This window comes from Schistocerca gregaria, chromosome 8 (assembly GCF_023897955.1).
Source record: "Schistocerca gregaria isolate iqSchGreg1 chromosome 8, iqSchGreg1.2, whole genome shotgun sequence".
NCBI lineage: Eukaryota > Metazoa > Arthropoda > Insecta > Orthoptera > Acrididae > Schistocerca > Schistocerca gregaria.
The window spans coordinates 293,944,684-293,963,144 of record NC_064927.1 but is presented as its reverse complement, the minus strand read 5'-3'; the positions used below and the strand labels follow the sequence as shown (position 1 = coordinate 293,963,144).

The 18,461-nt window shown below is 37.4% G+C and overlaps 1 protein-coding gene across 3 annotated transcripts in view; it reads left to right on the top strand.

The window, feature by feature from the left end:
* LOC126284505 (rabankyrin-5) overlaps window positions 1–18,461 on the top strand; it is a 499,589-nt gene that overhangs the window by 263,082 nt on the left and 218,046 nt on the right. For all 3 annotated transcript variants that reach the window (XM_049983482.1, XM_049983481.1, XM_049983480.1), the window contains exons 9-13: window positions 338–530; window positions 7,971–8,084; window positions 8,174–8,390; window positions 15,652–15,783; window positions 17,837–17,957. In XM_049983482.1, the coding sequence (XP_049839439.1) occupies window positions 338–530; window positions 7,971–8,084; window positions 8,174–8,390; window positions 15,652–15,783; window positions 17,837–17,957 (777 nt within the window). The remainder of the gene's footprint in view (window positions 1–337; window positions 531–7,970; window positions 8,085–8,173; window positions 8,391–15,651; window positions 15,784–17,836; window positions 17,958–18,461) is intronic.

Below are 18,461 nucleotides of genomic sequence, written 5' to 3'. Positions count from 1 at the left end.
ACACACGCGAGACAGATCCCTCTCTCTCTCTCTCTCTCTCTCTCTCTCTCTCTCTCTCTCTCTCTCTCACCCCATCGATGCCGTACCATCTCCCTTGCTCCATTTCATTATTGGATATATATCAGCAGATGTAGTATTTTTTGGCTGTTGTTTTTTCTCTTATAAATGTGCGTATCTTAGTCTTTGTTAATGTGCAGTTTATATTCCTTTGCTTTTTGGGGGAAGTTAAAAGCAGAAATTCAAAGACACTGTGTATGCAGCAACTTGTATTTGCTTTAAAATTTATGATTTTGTATCCATTGCTGTGTGCATGCTGTAGACTCACGTTTTGTTGCAGCACTGCAGTACATTTAAGTGTCATGGCGTGCAATGAACCTATGTTCTCACTTCTTCTGGAGTCTGACGCAGATCTCAATCTGCGCACTGAGGAAGGGCACACCCCATTGTGGTTTGCACTGCTTGTTGGACCTCCATACAATGACAAGAGTTTTGCTGCTAGACTTATCAATGCAGGAGCTTCTCCAAACCCAGTAAGTAAATTCGTTAATGCCTGCTTATCATGGTACAGATTTATGGTACAAGTAAATTCGTTATACTCTTTTTTTTTTTTTTCTATGCTTCCAGTTGAGGAATTATAGTCTTTAAAGAAGTGCCACTTTTCACAATTGTATTTCACACATATTTTCATTGGTTTCATGCATGAAATTTCAATCGTTGCATTTAAAATGAGCTTCCTCAAAATTGGTTAGGTAGATTGTTACTGATCCTTTGTTATGGAAATCAGCTTCGACTTTCCAGTTTCTACAGTTGGCTTTACAGCAAAGCTGGAAAGATTAATATTAATATTTGTTATTCGTCTTCTACTAGAAACATGTAATCAGATAAGATGGCAAACAGTTGGATCACTAAAATATTGAACTGAATTGATTTTAGGATCCAGCAGCAAACCTGAAGAGATTTCCATGTCAGATAAACAGTTCAGGCAAAGGCCTCTACAAACAAAAATAATGTAGTATGCTAGTGTGAAATGAAAAATATATGTTTCAAATGTATATGTTATGTACAAACATCATATTTGTGTCCAGTGTTTGATTTGCCACAGTATGCACCAGTACGCCACATCGGTACCTCTGATGACGGAATCAGAACAACAGATTTTGAGATGTGATGTGATTGAACTTCTGCTGTGCTTGAAGCTGTGTAAAACAGATTTTGTATTCCCACTTTTAAAATGCTCAGAAAAGCCATAAACATTTTAAGAAGTCTAAATTTAAAAAAGCCCTATGGAAGATCACAGTACTGGAACCTCTATTTTTACTGATCAAAGTCTGTCTGAACAAGCCACTCATAAGTGGCAGTAAAGACAGATACTAAGTGCCATTTTGATAATGGTATCCAAATCATGAAATGAATATGATAATGGTGACTCCGTAACGACTGACTTTTTAAATCAGAATTTTGTTGTTTCGAGCCTTGTACTCTTGTCTCCTTGGCTGGGTTGGTGTCAACAAGCTCAATATTTAATGAAGATGTAATTTCTATGGAACTCTTTTGTGAAACTGTGGGAGGCTTCATTGTTCTTTTCAAGAAAATTCCCAATATTTTGGATTCTAAGTGTCAGCTGTGTATCAGTTCTGGAAGTCATGAAAGATGCAGATTATTGATGTCCTAGTACCAGAGGACAGCAGCTTGTGTTGCCACATTGCATAAACAGCCATTACTGATACCAGGTGAAATAGAAATGAGTTGTTGTACCCAGAGTATGATTTAAAACCATGAAGAATATTTGCTAATGAGCAAGCCTACCTTAGCTTGTCACTGCCATCCAATTTACTGTAAAACAGCAGGAGGGGTGAGTGTGTGGGACGGTAGGCTAATAATTATAATGTTGTAGTCCGACATCTGTAACGATGGTAGTTGTACTACACCGTCTTATTCACGCGAGCCTGGAAACTAATCTTGTGGTCAGCCAGAAAGTGAAGGGAAACCTACTGCCCTTAGTTTCTAGTCTGCATGGCCACATTCTGGTGCAGCCCATTGAAAGAAAAGTTTCTATTGCCCTTCTACTTAGCAGGATCAGGACTATGATTTTAAATGAAAGTATAAAGTTCTAGTTAATACGTATGTTGAGTAAAGTTTCTCACATACAACACTTTGAAATTTACTATGTTCAATAGACAGTAAATCTTTCTATCATAAATAGGACAACTAGCAGTTCAGAGGTTGGTACATTCCTACCAGATTGTCTTTTACCCTGACTAATATTCAAATGAGTGTTCAACATACAGTTCAAAATTAATGCTTGCCATAAGAGTGGAAATAATAGTCGCCACTTGCCCATCGAGTTTAATTATCATGGACAGCACACTAACAGTTACTTTGGTGAATTTTAAGCAATCCAGGATGGTGTACAGTCCTTGCAAGTTCATTATCCATTTTTACCGCATATTTGCGATTTGTCACAGTCTGGCTCTGACGTCATCTGAGGCAGAGCAGGATCTGACATTTAACAGACATGGATCTTACAGTGGCTGAGTGCGAAGTGAACCTTCCTACTGTCTCTTGGGCTGTATTTATATAGGTGATGCAGCGGATGGCAGAGGCAACATCTTTTGTGATGGTGATGATGATGATGATAATGTTGTTTGGTTTGTGGGGCGCTCAACTGAGCGGTTATCAGCGCCTGTACAAATTCCCAACCTTTGCTCAGTCCATTCTCGCCACTTGGATGAATGATGATAAAATGATGAAGACAGCACAAACACCCAGTCATCTTGAGGCAAACATCTGTTGTCTACTGCCTGACACATGGCAGCAGCCTCAGAATGGCTGCTTTCTCGGGCACATAATCTTTAATAACATAGTTATGAATCAATTTTGAATCTTCTTAATTTTTATTTGTATTCAGGTAAGTTGTTTGAAAGCACAGAAAAAGTTTCAGCTCACTTGAATAAAAAATTTGCCCTCAAGAATTTTTATAGTGGAACTAACGGTAGATCGATACCTCTGTACCATACCTTTACTAGAACTTGTTTTGAATGATATTAATACAGCAACTCTAAAATGTGGTATCACCCTATTATTTGGTATGTTTTATCAGCTGCTTTAACCACATTTTCTATAATTAAAATTACAGGTTCTTAATCTACTACAATTTGATATATTTTAGCTACAAAATTTGTTTTCACTTATTACTCAAAAACTATAAGAGTAAGCTTAATGTGTGTCTCAGTTATTATTTTTAGGGTGAACTGAAGCATAAACAAAATTTTTACATTTAAGTCCATTATTTAGCATCCTCCAGTTTTTCTAAAAACATGGATTCCGGTCGTAATTATCGCTCTTTTGTTTTGAAACTTGCACCACTTATTTATGAGCTCTAAAGGCATATTCTGGCTTTCTAGCTGTATTATTTAGCACTTTCCATTTTCCTCTTAAAACAGCATTTTTATGGAAACTATGAAGTCTAGGTCCATAAAGACTTGATATTTGAAACATTACTATACCGAAATATATTTAAAAAAAGTTTTAAACATAAATTTTTACTTTTAATTTTATACTTAATTGTGGTTCAATACTTGTGCGCTATGCGTGGACGCGTTCATGTGACTTGGCGCTACTAACAGTGAACTGGGGTAAGTCTCAGCACACTCACTCACCTCTGTATCTCACGCACAATAGAGTGCTTGCTTTGCTTCAGGTGGAGCAACATTATGTTCAGTCATGAAAAGAAAATTCTACTTTCATATGGCTGTTTGCAAGTACCATCACAACTAGGAGTGTGTCGGACAGCAATATATTGGTCCAACAAGGAGCCTCATGATGTAAGATACTACACCCTGCACTGGACATAAAGATCAGATCATTTTAGGCAACACTGAACATCCCAGTGTACATGCAGAACATCAGTCATCCCATCTGTTGCCATTTGTATTGCATTTGCAGTTGATGCTCATTGACACAGTTCGGACACTAATCAGTGCTCTCTCAAAGAGATGCGTCTGGTTATCTGGCCAACGTGATAGTGAGAACTGCTCATTATTGACCAGACATATGATATGATGGGATGATGTCTAATCTGATGTCCATCAACACTAAACACCCTTCATAAATTTTGAAAAATTGTAAAAGAGTACTTTCTTGTAGTAAGACATCCCACACCTCCAAATCATTTCTCTGCCTAATTGCAGCACTACATTGTTGACAGAGGAGTCTATACAAGAAACTGAAGTTACTACCAATGGCAGTCTGTCCTTTCTTGTGGCAGCCTGTGATTATGTCGATATATGGTTTCAATCTGGATAATTTGTAAATGAAATTTGTCAAGTGAGGCCTTTGCTCCAGGAGTTTGCTAGTGTATTATTAACTTCACATTCCTATGATGATACTGAAATGTCTCCAAACATTAGAAAATGTTTTTTTAGGAAATACAACAAACTCTACTTTCAAACAATACTGAGGTGCCCATGGTGTAAACATAAAAATAAAAATACTGACAAGAAATTGTTTTTGAAACATTTTCTGTAAGTGATCACTCTCAAATTACTTTGGGGAATCTTTGAAGTTGGACAGCATTGGTATTGTATGTAATGAGAACTGCTTATTGTTTTCCCAGTCATGGATTTTTTGCACAAATTTCCTTATTTTACATAAAGTTGCCACATGTGATTCTAGAGTAGATATGCTGAGTGAAATAATAACAATTTTTCTAATAAAATTTGACTTGTAACAGCATACACTTAAAATAGTTAATGTTCACTTTTTATTCGCTATGAACTAGGCATATAAGTGCAACATGTGATTAAAAAGTAATAGGAATTTTTTTAATTTCGCAAGCTTTATAAATCAGATTTTCAATTTTTTTTATATTGTTGGTACACATGTTCCTGACACATTTGCATTTTCAGCTGTTATGTAATAGGTGTTTCAAAAAGGACTTTGTAGCTTTCAAAATTCATAGAAATTAAGTCATAGTACCTACAGAGGTGACTGCAGTGTCAATTTGTAGGAAAATACATCAAGTTTTGCCTGATGTAGTTCACTAGTGACGAATTGCACCGTAAGGAGTGCTAGTGGCAGTTGCGTTAATGATGGCTGTCTACACTGGACCCAAGCGTTTTAGCTGTTTGTTTTGGTTTGATGAATCAAGCTCTGCGGCAACAGTTCAGCATAATTTCCATACCAAGCATACTAAAGGTCCTCCTAGCAGGCCTACAGTTTATGAGTGGCATACATGTTTTGTAGAAACAGGTTGCTCGGTAAGACATGGGAAATCATAAGGTTGTCCAAGTACATCTGATGACATCTTTGAGCGAGTGAGACAAATTTTGTCAACAGCCCTACAAAATTGACCTGGTGTGAATCTTGCGAACCGCAAATCTGCTGAGAAACCATTTGCATTTGAAACGGTGCAGACTGACAATCAAACAAGCAATAAAAGACACAGATAAAATTGGTCGTAAGAACTTCTTTGAGGATATGTTAAATCGATTACATGAGGATGAACATTTATTGGACAAAATCATCTTTTGAAAATTTATCGATTACATGAGGATGAACATTTATTGGACAAAATCATCTTTTGAAAATTTGCGTTAAACATTGTAACATTTTCATGATAGCCCCCAAACTGAATCTTCTTCTTCTTCTTCTTCTTCTTCTTCTTCTTCTTCTTCTTCTTCCTCTTTTTTTTTCGCATTGAGCAAGAACAAAGTGTATGGGCTCCCTTTTTCTCAAGTGAGAACCACCAAAGGGGTAGTGTACCTGGAAATGTTACAATGTTTTTTTGATATCATGTCAAATGAGGATCACGTCAAATGAGGATCACAAAGAACAAAATGTTTACTTCATGCAATATGGTGCACCACACCACTACCTGGGTGACATCCGGCATTTTCTGAGTGACCGCTTTACAGGTCAGTGGATTGGCCATGATATGCCAATTGCATGGAAATCACGTTCCCCAGAGCTGACACCAATCAATTTTTATTTTATTTTTTTAATTTTTATTTTTTTATTTTTTTTTATTTTTTATTTATTTTTTATTTTTTAATATATATATGGGTGTTCATCAAGGATATTGTGTTTGTACCACCTGTGCTGGCTTCGCTACCTGAACTTAGAGCAAGAATTTATGCCATCACTGATCACTGGTCAAGTTACACCTGCAATGCTGCAGTGAGTTTGGGTAGAAATTGGCGTGCAATGGTATGTATGCAGGATAACCAACAGAAGCAGCATACAACATCTTTAGTTCAAGGTAAAAAAAAAACTTGATCAGTTTCCTTGCAAAATAACATTAAACCCAGCTCTGTATCTTCTTCCAATATATCTATATGAGTTTTTAAAGTTGTAAAGTCCTTTCTGAAACACCCTTTATTTAATTTACTGTTGGCAGTCAAAAGGGTTATACAAGTCTTAGAGTGCTCGACAAATTTTTACTTTCGAAAAAGATGTATTAAAAATTTTCATTAAATTTTACTTGAAAAATGGAATAAGGTGCAGCACTGCATTTGAAATTATGACTGTGGCTTTTGGAAAAATTACTGCGAGAGAAGAGTTCATAAGAGGCATAAACATTTCAAAGAGGGTAGAGAAAACACTGAAGACGATGACTGCCCTGGATACCCTAGCACATCAGTCACTGATGAGAGTGTGGAAGGTGTAAAAGAAAATGGTTCTGGAAAATCTGGGATTGCTGGTAATGTTGGCATATTCTTTGGTTCATGCAGAATAATTTTTGGGGGATGTTTTGGGTAAAAGAGGTGTTGCAGCAATGTTCATTCTAAAACTATTGAATTTCGACAAAAAATGATTTCATCTACGTCTACATCCATACTCCGCAAGCCACCTGACGATGTGTGGCGGGATGTCACATACAAATCGCTCAGAAACTGCTGAATGGAATCAACAGTGATCCAGAACCATTAAAGAAGATTATAACAAGTGATGAAACATTGCCATACAGGCACGAAATCTAAACTAAGGTCCATTTGTGTCAATGCAAACTGCCTGAAGAGTCAAGACCAAAAAGAAAATTTGACTAATTCTGTCACTTGTGAAGATTTTTCTCACTGTTGTCTTTGTTACAGTGGGATAAAGAATCACGAGTTCCTACCTTATGGTTGTATGGTCAATAAGGAATACTGTCTGGGAGTTGCATGCTGTTCACATGTAGCAATTTAAAGAAAATGACCAGAATTGTAGCAAAACCACTAGTGAAAATTACATCATGATAATGCTCCCACTCACACTTCCAAGCTTCATGATTTTTTTGGCAAAATACAAAACTATTATGTTGCCTTATCCATCATATTCACTGGACATAACCCACTGCAACTTCTTTTCATTCTTGACACAGAAGAGAACCATGGATAGACATAATTTTGCCACTGTCGATGAGATAAAAACAGAATCACTGAAGGAGCTGAACACCATAACAAAAAGTGAGTTCTGGGAAAGCTTCCAAAATTGGAAAAAGTGCTGGCACATGTGTATTATAGCTGAGGGAGATTACTCTGAAGGGGATAGAGTAGATGTTGATGAATAAATAAAGATTCTGTAAGTAAAACAAAAATTCCTGTTACTTTATCAAATCTCACATTGCCTTTAGGTGATGGCAGGAACAAATCAAAGGTGGGGTTTTGGGATGGCTGTAGAGGTGTAATGATTGTGTCGACAGGTATCCGAGCTACTAATTATCTATTCCCAGGCTATTAAAGTTAATCACAGTAATATCTATCAAGTTAAAGATTCCAGTAGAAGAATGTTAGTGTATCTTTCAATGAAATTTATCATATTCATTGTTGAAGTGTTGTGGTGCATAGTCAGATATAATGTTGGAAACAAAAAGCGATCATTGAGCTGTTTCTTTTTTTAACTGTACAGAATTGAATCATTACTTAGGTAATTCAGAAGTAATTTTAAAATCATGTTGTCTTCACTGTAGTATATTTCACATATTTGTCTAGATCTACACATCATCTGCAGACTCACTTCTACACCTTGTGGCCCGTGAAGGTATAGAAGAAGCTGGACTATTCCTGTGCACTCATTCGGCCTACAGCAATCATGTCAACAGAAAGGTCAGGCAATAGATTATATTTTATACCAGATACAAATAGATGCTATGTCAATGATGGCGACTTTGTTGACAGTCTACACATGGTTACAGGGTGAGAGTCCTCTGCATGTTGCATGTGCAAGGGGCCTTAGCAAACTTGTTAGCAAGTTACTTCGCTGTGGAGCTAATCCCAACTTGCAGACATTAAGGCTCACGGAAGGAGGAGGGAATGATGATAAAGTAGAGATGGTATACAAGCAGACTCCCTTGCATATTGCGATAATGGAGCAGCAGGAAGAATCAATTCAATCTATTATAGACTTCAAAGGTAATATTTCTTCAGTTTATGAATTCTACAAGTTACTAATGTTATGTGTCTTAGAGATGAAAATAGTTGTTATGTTACACATGCTGGTAATTCAACAGCAGAGAAAACTTGAATTGAGATAGCTTGAAAATTTATATAAAACTGCTCAACTTACAGGTTAGAAATCTTGGAGTTCAAAAGTTAGTTCCTAACAGTATTTTCACTTCTTACTCTTAGCAATTTGTCTTCTATCAGCAGTTGCTTCAAGCAAGGTAAAAAACAATTTTTAATGACACTGTACGCGATCAGCCCCACAATATCTTCTTGATGTGGAATAGTTAGTAACAGCAATCTCTCTTCACCTACTTAAAGTATCTCTTTCAGTCTGTGATGTCTAAAGTATTATTCTTCTGCATTACCTCAAATGACTGAAAAAACTGCTTCCTTTTTACGATTCGTTTTATTCGTGAAGCTTCAGCACAGTTGCACCAAATGAAACAAATCACAAGCAATTTTCTCATTTGCATAGATGAACTTAGTTATGAACTTCTTTTGATAAAAATATTTCTTTTAATTACACTATTTAAAAGTATTCCTCATGGATAGTCTCACCCGTGCATAGGGTATTGCTAACTATCTACCATACACTTCATGATGATGGTTTGGCTTTATTTTCAGTTTTTAAGTTACTTGCGTTGTGTGCTAACAGGGCAAGACCACATTGCAAAATTATTCTCTCTCTCTCTCTCTCTCTCTCTCTCTCTCTCTCTCTCTCTCTCTCTCTCTCTCTCTCTCTCTGTTTGTGTTTGTGTGTTTGTGTGTGTGTTTGTGTGTGTGTGTGTGTGTGTGTGTTTATGTGTGTGTGTGTGTGTGTGTGTTTGTGTTTGTGTTTGTGTGTGTGTGTGTGTGTGTGTGTGTGTGTGTGTGTGTGTGTGTTATGTCCATGTATAAAGTACACCAATCACAAGTAACATTGTCTCACTCTGTTCTATTGTTATTTTAAAATTGTGAACTGGCACCTATTCCTTCATTATTGCTTCAGGTAACACAGCAGTAATTTGTGTTGTCTTGTGAGAAGCAGTAGTATAAAGTAAAAAGTGAGCTATGTGAGAAAAAGTGTATGATCATTGCAAGAAAATGACCCAGCCTCTGAGCTGGCAGCACAATCCCACAATGAGGTAGTTATCTACAAAATAACTGGCAATTAAATAAACAGCTGGCACGGATCTGATCGAGCTGCCCTCTTTAAAGTTTTGAGTGAGTCGTTACTGTGTGGGGTTAAAACTTGTGTGCAACAACAAAGTGATATATTTAAAAGTTTACTTAATTATTGTTTAGTTAAATAATGATTTACCATATATAATGTAAGTTTTTTCTATCATTGTTTAATGAAACTAAGTGTAAACTGTGATTTTGCTCATACTTGTTTACCTTGGTAACATGAAGACTGCTATTCTTTACATGTGTTCAAAGTGTGCCGCACACCCACTCATGTTATGAACAACAGCTCACTTGCTCGAGGATTAAATTTATTGGTGAAAGAAGAAAATATAACATGTACTGGAAAAGGAAGGAATACTATAGTATAAGCCACTTAGAAATGAATTCAGTAGGAAGTCAAATGGATGCAGGAAAAATGTGAATGGTTGACAGATTTGGTGTTCAGGAAAGACAAAATAACTTTTGGTAAAATTAAACGCAAGGATATCAACATTAAGAGTGTGAAAGAAATTTCACTGTTAAACACAGATGATAGAGTGAATAGGTGTAAATAATATGCTGAGGGTCTCTACAAGGGGGAGAACCTTTCTACTGACATTATTAGAATCAAACTAGTCGTCAGTTGGGAAGGCGCAGAGGATCCCATATTACAGTCAGAGTTTGAAAGAGTATTGAGAGATCAGTGATCTACTAAGGTGGAAGGTATAGACCACATTCATTAAGAGTTTATGTAATAATTAGATGAAATGGCAACTAAACAACCATTTATGTTAGTGTGTAGGATCTATGAGATTGGGCTGACACCACTAGAAGAATATCATTCACAAAATCCCATATATGCCAAAAGTAGATAAATGCAAGAACTATTGCACAGTGACATTAATAGCTCATGCATCAAATTTGCTGACAAAAAGATATACAGAACGACAGAAAAGAAAATTGAGGCTACGTTAGATGCTTTTAGAAACTGTGAAGATACCAGGGAGACAGCTGAGATGCTGTTCATATTAATGTGCTAAAATGCAAGAAAAGTAAAGAACTACTTCACAGGATTAGTTGAAAAAAGTGGCTTTTGATAATGTAAAATAGTGCAAGAGATTTGAAATTCTCAGAAAAATTTGTAGAAGCTATAGGGAAAGATGGGTAATATACAATATGTACAAGAGCCAATTGAGAACGAGAATGGAAGACAGAGAGAAGTGCTAGGGTTGAAAAGGGAATAAGGAAGGGATACAGTTTCCCCCCATGTTGCTCTATCTCTATCGAAGTAATGATGGAAGTAAAGGACAGGTTAAAGAGTAGGATTAAAATTCAGGACAAAACAAGACCAGAGATAAGATTCGCTGATATGATTCATTGATGACATTGCCATCCTCAGTGGAAGTGAGGAGGAGTTACAGGAGCTGACAAAATGGCTGAACAGTCTTCTGAGTGCAGAATATGGATTGAAAGTAAACTAAAGAAAGTCAAAAGAAATGAAGAGCAGCAGAAATAAGATTAGCAATGACCCTAACATCAGTAACGAGGCTTACATAGCAGATGAAGTGAAGAAATTATGCTACTTTGAAATCAAATTGAACCTCATTCAAACTATCTAAACGTGCCATCAATGAATCTGAGAGGGAGGTGGAACTAAAAATTTTGGGTGAATAGGAAGGATTTCTTTAAGTAGCCTACAAATTGCTGACATACTAAGATATTACAACAGCCTGCACACTCTTGTCCAAGCAAATAAATTTAGATGGAAGCTGAAAACATTTGCTTACAGCGAAACTGGAACATTAATCCTATTTTGAAAACTGTTTTGACTGCAACATAGTTTAAGAAAACTTTCAGCATTCTACACTAAGAATAATTAGTTGCAGTGAAACTTTCCAATTTCTGTTTACTCATAAACATCTTAACAGTATATCTATTAAATTTCTAATTTGTGATTCATATAAACATGCTTGTTTGTAAAATGTAACTCTTTTTGCCTCAGATGTTTCATTTATAAATGGTGCCATCTCTACCATAAGGGTACTTTACAGTTTTAATAAGTGTCTGAAATGTAACAGGGAGTCAGTTGGCTGTGTGTGTGTGTGTGTGTGTGTGTGTGTGTGTGTGTGTGTGTGTGTGTGTGTGTGTGTGTGTGTGTGTGCCCATAGCAAACCCGGCCATGGTGTCTTCTGTTTTTGCCCAGTGGAGGCAACCAAGTGGTGATAGGATAGTAGTACCCTGGATATTGGATGGCTCCAGCTGGCTACAACAGGCTCCAGTGGTACAGGGCTGGGAAGACCTCTGTTCAGTCCCTGTAATATGTGAAGGTGACTAGTAGGAAGAAGAAGAAGAAGAAGAAGAAGAAGATCAAGACCCATCTTAGTGGCATAGTGCAGAACTATAAAGAGTGTGGGTGGTCAGCATGCAGTGAAATGTTCAAGGCCCAAAGTTAAAGTAGGCAGCTGCATCATGGGTATGGCATTGTCTTCATGGCAGCATCTGATACATGATAGGTGTCGTAACATAGCCTAACTGTCTGATGACTGGCTGGTCCTAGGGCGATAAATACTGCTATCAGGAGGTTGACTATGGAGAAAATATAGCACTTCCACATTCCACCATCATCTGGAAGCTTCTTGGACAGTAGTAAGCATGTGAGGACTTGGTCATTGCTCACAAAAGTAGGTCAAAGTACAGAAGTAGCTTGCTATTGAGGATGCCATGTCAGCATGGATCATTGACTGCAGTGGTCAGTCCACACAACATGACACTGTGGCTACAGGCATCATTCAATTAATTACATTTGCCCCTCATTTCCTATTTAAAAGTTGATTGCAACGAAAGTACTAGAATATTTACATTTATACACTCAGCAGTTTGTGCACTGTCTTAATTCATTTACTTGCTATGTGCTCCATTACAATATTTGTAATACTTACATGTATGTATTTTGTGTGTGTGGGGGGGGGGGGGGCAAGTGCGGGGGGTGTATGATGGTGGGGATAGTGGTGGTGAAAGCCAGTGCCAGCACATATCCTACTCCTCATGAATAGCATCAAGGGGACCACCAAGCTTAACATCCCTACCTGACAGACAAATCACCACCAACACTGTCCAATGCCATCTCTTCATGAGATGCTGTGGAGACATTTGGTATCTAAACCAGGACATTGGGACAAAGTCTAATGATGAGGAAATGTACCACCAACTCTCCTCCCCTTGCTAGTCAAATACTAATGGTGAAAAATTTTTTCAGCCACCAGGATTCAAACCAGCTTACCATCTTATCAAGTGTCACCGCACAAGTGTGCATTTGTGATCTTGGACATAGGGGCATGTTTGCACTTTCCTATTGTACAATATTTTATATCTCAGCAGTTAGGAAAATTTATTCACTACTGTAAGAAATCTGCAGTAGCCTTGCATTAGTTATGTTCACGAGACATTGTAACTGGGGAATCTATCCAGAACTTGCCTAACCTTCTGCTCTTATTACTCTTTATTAATTCCTCATGCTTGTACAAATCCTTTTAATTTCTTTACTTCCACTTACATTATTAACATCAACATACATCCCCCAATGTCAGCTCTTCTGCTTTGTCAGCTATTGTTGGTGGATCTAACCCTATTAGGAACATTGCTTCTGGAGGGACCTGGAGCAGTTCAGTTCATGACCATTGACTCATATTGCATCCTCCATGTCCTGCATGTCAGAGCTTTGCTGTTTTGAGGCTATGTCACATGATGTGAAGGCAGTAAGATCTAACAAAACATTACCTTTGTGATCCCTTATTCTTGTCCTAAATCATTGGCACAGTACCATAGCTTAAACATATCTAAACGATCTAAGTAGTATCTGTTAACTAGTTCACTGAGGGTCACATTATCCCCAGATTACATATCCCTAATATTCCTGACTTATACTCAGTAACTGTGACTTAAAATCATAGTGGATACTTACATTTAATTACTGGCATATATTGTTCTGAATTATCCTAAAACATTCACTCATATTGTCCTAAATTATCCTAAAACATTCACTCTGCTCTCTGAAATTCCTCTTTAAGAAAAACCTATGGGTATGCTGGCTTATTCTTAAAAATAACCTTCAGTTTTTGGAGAACATAAAGTTCCCCTCGCCTGAGCCAAGCATTTTCTCAGCACTGGCTGGTGTAATGTCCTTCCAAGTGATGTACCCAGCACACTACACCAAGCAGTTTGGGACACACACCAATATTGTGCTGGTAAATTGCACTGTTTGCATATTACAAATGGTAACAGTTCATCCTTTGGTCCTTTTCTGAATACTAAAACAGTATCTAATGCTGATATTATGTGAAAAGTAGGGAGAGGTCAAACCCAAAGATGTAGGGAATCACGTGAGTGGCATTAAGTTAAAATCCAAGCTGCTACTTAGGCATAGCTTTAGTCCTCGGTGATTTTTCAGCACTCTTCATATGTATCGTTGTGCAACCTTTTCCTCTTGTGGTAGTTCTTTTCATGAATCTTTTACTTACATGGCCCTTGCTACACAAATGTGACAGGGTATCAGTATTGTTTGGAGCAGGGGAGAGACCTCTGCCACAAAAGGGGTAGTTGCACAAGGAGGTGGGAGCCCATGGATACACACACACCCATTTTTACAATTATTCAGTCATCTTGGTCATAGGTGTTAATCTTTAAGACCTAAGCAGTGTATACTGTTCCCCTGCTGATGCAGCTTAATGCCCCATGGATGTTTCATGTAACCAAGCCTGTAGCCCATAGCAGACCTGGCCGGGGCATCTGCCATTGTCTCGGTGAATGTGGCCAGGTCAAGGTCGGGTGACCCAGCACACTAGAGGATGGATGGCTGCCCCTGGCTGCATTAGGTGCCAGTGGCACATGACCAGGGGACCTCAGTTCAGTCCCTGAAACATAGGAAGGTGGCTATATCCCAGCAAGTAGTTCTGCAATGGTGGCAGAGTGTAGTGCTGCCAGGAGCGTGGGTGTTCAGGTAGCAGTCAATGGTTCGAGGCCCAGTAACAGTCTGTCAGTGGTACATCACTTTAATGGCAGCATGTGGCATATGGTGGGTATTGTAAGATATCCCAACTCTCCAGTGATAACTGGCTTGCCCAAGTGTTATAAATATGGCTGTCAGGATACTTTCATCACATGGAAGCTTCTCAAAAGGTTGTCATTGCCCAAGGGCTTGGTCATTACATGGGATCAATACTGTCTTAGACCACAAATTTCTATATTCAAGTGAACTGAATAAACAGATTTGCAACCAGAGACTTTTTAGGTTTCCACATAATCTCGAACATTGGATTGCTGATATCTTCAGTGTGATCATGTCACTCCTCAGCATTGACTTGGTCATTGCTTCGTGGAAGGAGGTCAGAACACAGAAGTGGCATGCTGCTGAATGTTCTGTCAGCATTTGTCATTGATTGCGGCAGTCAGTGCCCAGAACACAACACTGTGGCTACAGGTAATATTTGATTCATTAGATCATTACAGAAAGAAATCGGACATCGGTTATGTGTGCCAACAATTGTTTCTCAATCAGCTGTCATTGGTGTATATTTAGGTATGTGATGGTTATGCTGCTGGTGAAATCAGTGTCGCAATTCTGCGGAATATTCCTTGAATAGCTTCTCATGTGCAAAGTTAATTTGCCATCAGTGAATAATTCTATTGTTATATTCACCACAAGTTAAATTCAGATGTTCTGTTTTCTGATCCTTTAATTCTGATCGATTTTAAAACAGTATAGGCCTGTACTATATGATCACCAGGACCAATAAAGCTGTACTCTACACTACTCTATACTTTCTTCTTGGGGCCCATGCCAGTATTTGTGTGTTAAATCATTTGATGAGCTATTCACAACTATCAAACAACTTCAGTAAATATTGCCTCGTTTTATTACTTCCAAGTCCATTTTTGTAACGTACTTTCATGAGATTTTATGTATTTTTCCTCATCCTCCTCCCCACTTTCTTTTGCTCCCTTTTCTTCTTAGATTAAGAGGTGTGTGTGTGTGTGTGTGTGTGTGTGTGTGTGTGTATTAATATCACCTTTATTTTTTGTATAGTGGCTTTGTCGGGACGAAAGGAACAGAAGGGGATAGCTCCAGATTTGAACCTGAAGGACTCTTCTGGTAATACTCCTCTTTCATTGGCTTTGAGTAATGGTATGGAGCATTTTGTACCCACTCTTATAGAAGGTTAGTAGTCTCTAATTTATTTATCATTATTGATAATAACTAAAGAGATTTGAGCTCAAATTGTTTAGTTCTGCACATGTAGTAATTTTCTCACTTTCCTTGTGGAATTTCTGCAACTTGGTTGCATCGTCCTTCTCCTAACTGTGTCCATTTGTCAACTGAATTCCAAAGAGTAGCCTTCAGTTCTGGAAACACTAATAATTTTGGACTTCACTGTTCACTTGAGTACTATGAAAAATATAGCCGATTCTTTACAGTTTTAAACAAAGAAAAACAAATGGATCACAACAAATATCTGAGAAGAAAAAGAGATTACGTCACGAAATATGTAGACAGCACACCCATACTCCAGAATTTAATTTCTATTTTAAGCATTATAAAAATATTGTAACTTAAGTCATAAAACAAGCACAAAGAAAGGCAAATAATTCCTTCATAGCAAATGCTCCAAATAAAATGAAAGACATTTGGGACATTGTAAGAAAGGAAACAGAAATAAAACAGAGAAAATACTATAACATCAAACTCAATGAAATCTCACCTGTAATGTCTGATCCCCAGCACATATCAAATAATTGTAACTCATATATACCTAGATACATACCAACATGGCCACCAAGTGAGAGCACAGGTATTTTCTTCGTTCGCTAAAAGAACTTATTTAAGAGAAAATAGTGTCAAATTTAAATTTTGCTTTGTTTTGTATTCTTGCTGTAGTCTCCGTTCTTGTCACACAACTGAATATTAGCTTCCCAGCAGTGCTTGTTCTTGAAAAAACTTGTTCTTTTGCTGAAGTCCTGATAATTGTGACATAACCCGAAATTTCGTGTGACATACCACAAAAAAATCTATTAAAGTTTTCTTGATAGTACAAAATTCATTTAAAAAATACTGCTTCTAGTTTCATCAGTGTCTATTGTCACAATAAAAGTGTAATTAAACATTTCTAAATTGTATTTAACTAACACATTTCATATTGTTTACTAGTTAGACGCGATCTAGGCCTAAATTTTCCAAGTTATAAATGTTTAAAAACCTGACCAAACACGCCTGAGAACATAAATTCTCTAAAAGCAAATTAATTACAAACTCATTCTTCTGTCATTGTATCTCTAAGTCAGTACAAAAAACAGCCACCACACATAAGACCTTTGTGTCATTTTTTGTTTGCATACAGCCAATCTCATGTCCTTGACCAATTTAAAACATTTTTTAAACTTAATTGGTCTTTCGCAACTAACCATGAGTGAGAAATGTGGGAGTTTTTGTAGGGTAGTGAGTAGAGGGATTTGTTTTGCAGTGGAGAGAATGTTGGGAGAACAGAAGAGGCTCTCTCCTGTAACTGCAGAGTATGCAGTAGAAATATTTTAATTGGAGAACAGGAAAGGAAAATCTGGCCCTTGAGGCACAGTTGGAGGAAGCAAGGAAGGAACTCGTAAGGATCAAGGGAGATAGGGGAGAAGATGGTGGTTGGGAACTGGCAGCTGGTAGGATAGGAAGAAAGAGAACACAATCTGACAGTTTTATCATCAACATGAAAAACGGGTGTCTACCACTGCCAGAGTTAAGTGAAGAAGAGCCTCAGATAGAATGAGGATCAGAAAATGTGCAGCGCACTTGAACCGAGGTCAAGAAGCCTAGGAATGTACAAAGTGCCAGGAAGAAGAAAGTGGTGCTGCTAGGTAGTAGCCATGGGAAGGTGTAGGCCCTCAGTTACAGGAAAGTTGTAAGGGCAGTGTACCAGGCCACCAGTATCTTAAAGCCAAATGCAGGGCTAAGTCATGTGATAGAGGACCTAGGGTCTTTATGTACACCAAACTACTTAAAAACATTGAGACAATAACTGGCTTGCATAAATTCAAAATTCCAATGCATGACTACTTGCTACAGACTGGCTTATATTGCTATGTACTCTAAACAGTATAACAGCTTCCATTCAAAATTTACTGCTGTTATTTAACTTGTCCTATATAACTATGTATTGCTGTACAATTTATGATTCACTAACTATGCAATACAGTAATGGTTTTGTTTCTGTTAATTATATTGACAGGAGGAGCTGATGTCAATGTTCGCAATGGAAAAGGTCAAACATTGCTTCACCAAGCTATTTTGAAGCAGGATACACATACAGCATTATTTCTTCTTGACCAAGGTGCTGATATGAATGCTGTGTAAGTTGATATTGAACTTCTATCATTTGTATCACTTCCATGTCTTGTGGTTATTCTCAAAGTGAGATAACAAAAAAGAAGAAAATTATTTTTAACTAAAACTACAATTAAAATATGCAGACTCACTAAAAGATAATTCTGCAAATAAAACAGTTTTCACCATTATTAGAAAATATACTTGCATGCAGAAACATTTAACATGGAAGCAAAAAACATGTACACTCATAAGATGATAATATTTCTCAAGTTGCTCATGCCTTTGTATGTTTAAAACACTGTTGTGATGATGAAATGCATCTATTTACTATTCACACAGTTATTTAACCTCAGTATAGAGGTCTTTTGTTGTGAAAAATGCGCAGCATATTCATAATTCTGATGATTTCATTGAAAGGCTTATGACACTTACAGAGTGAGGGCATACCCTGCTACCCACCAATTTAAATACTTCTTTATGTACTAGTTTCCTTACAGTAGCACTGACCATGCAGGCAAGGTGATTTG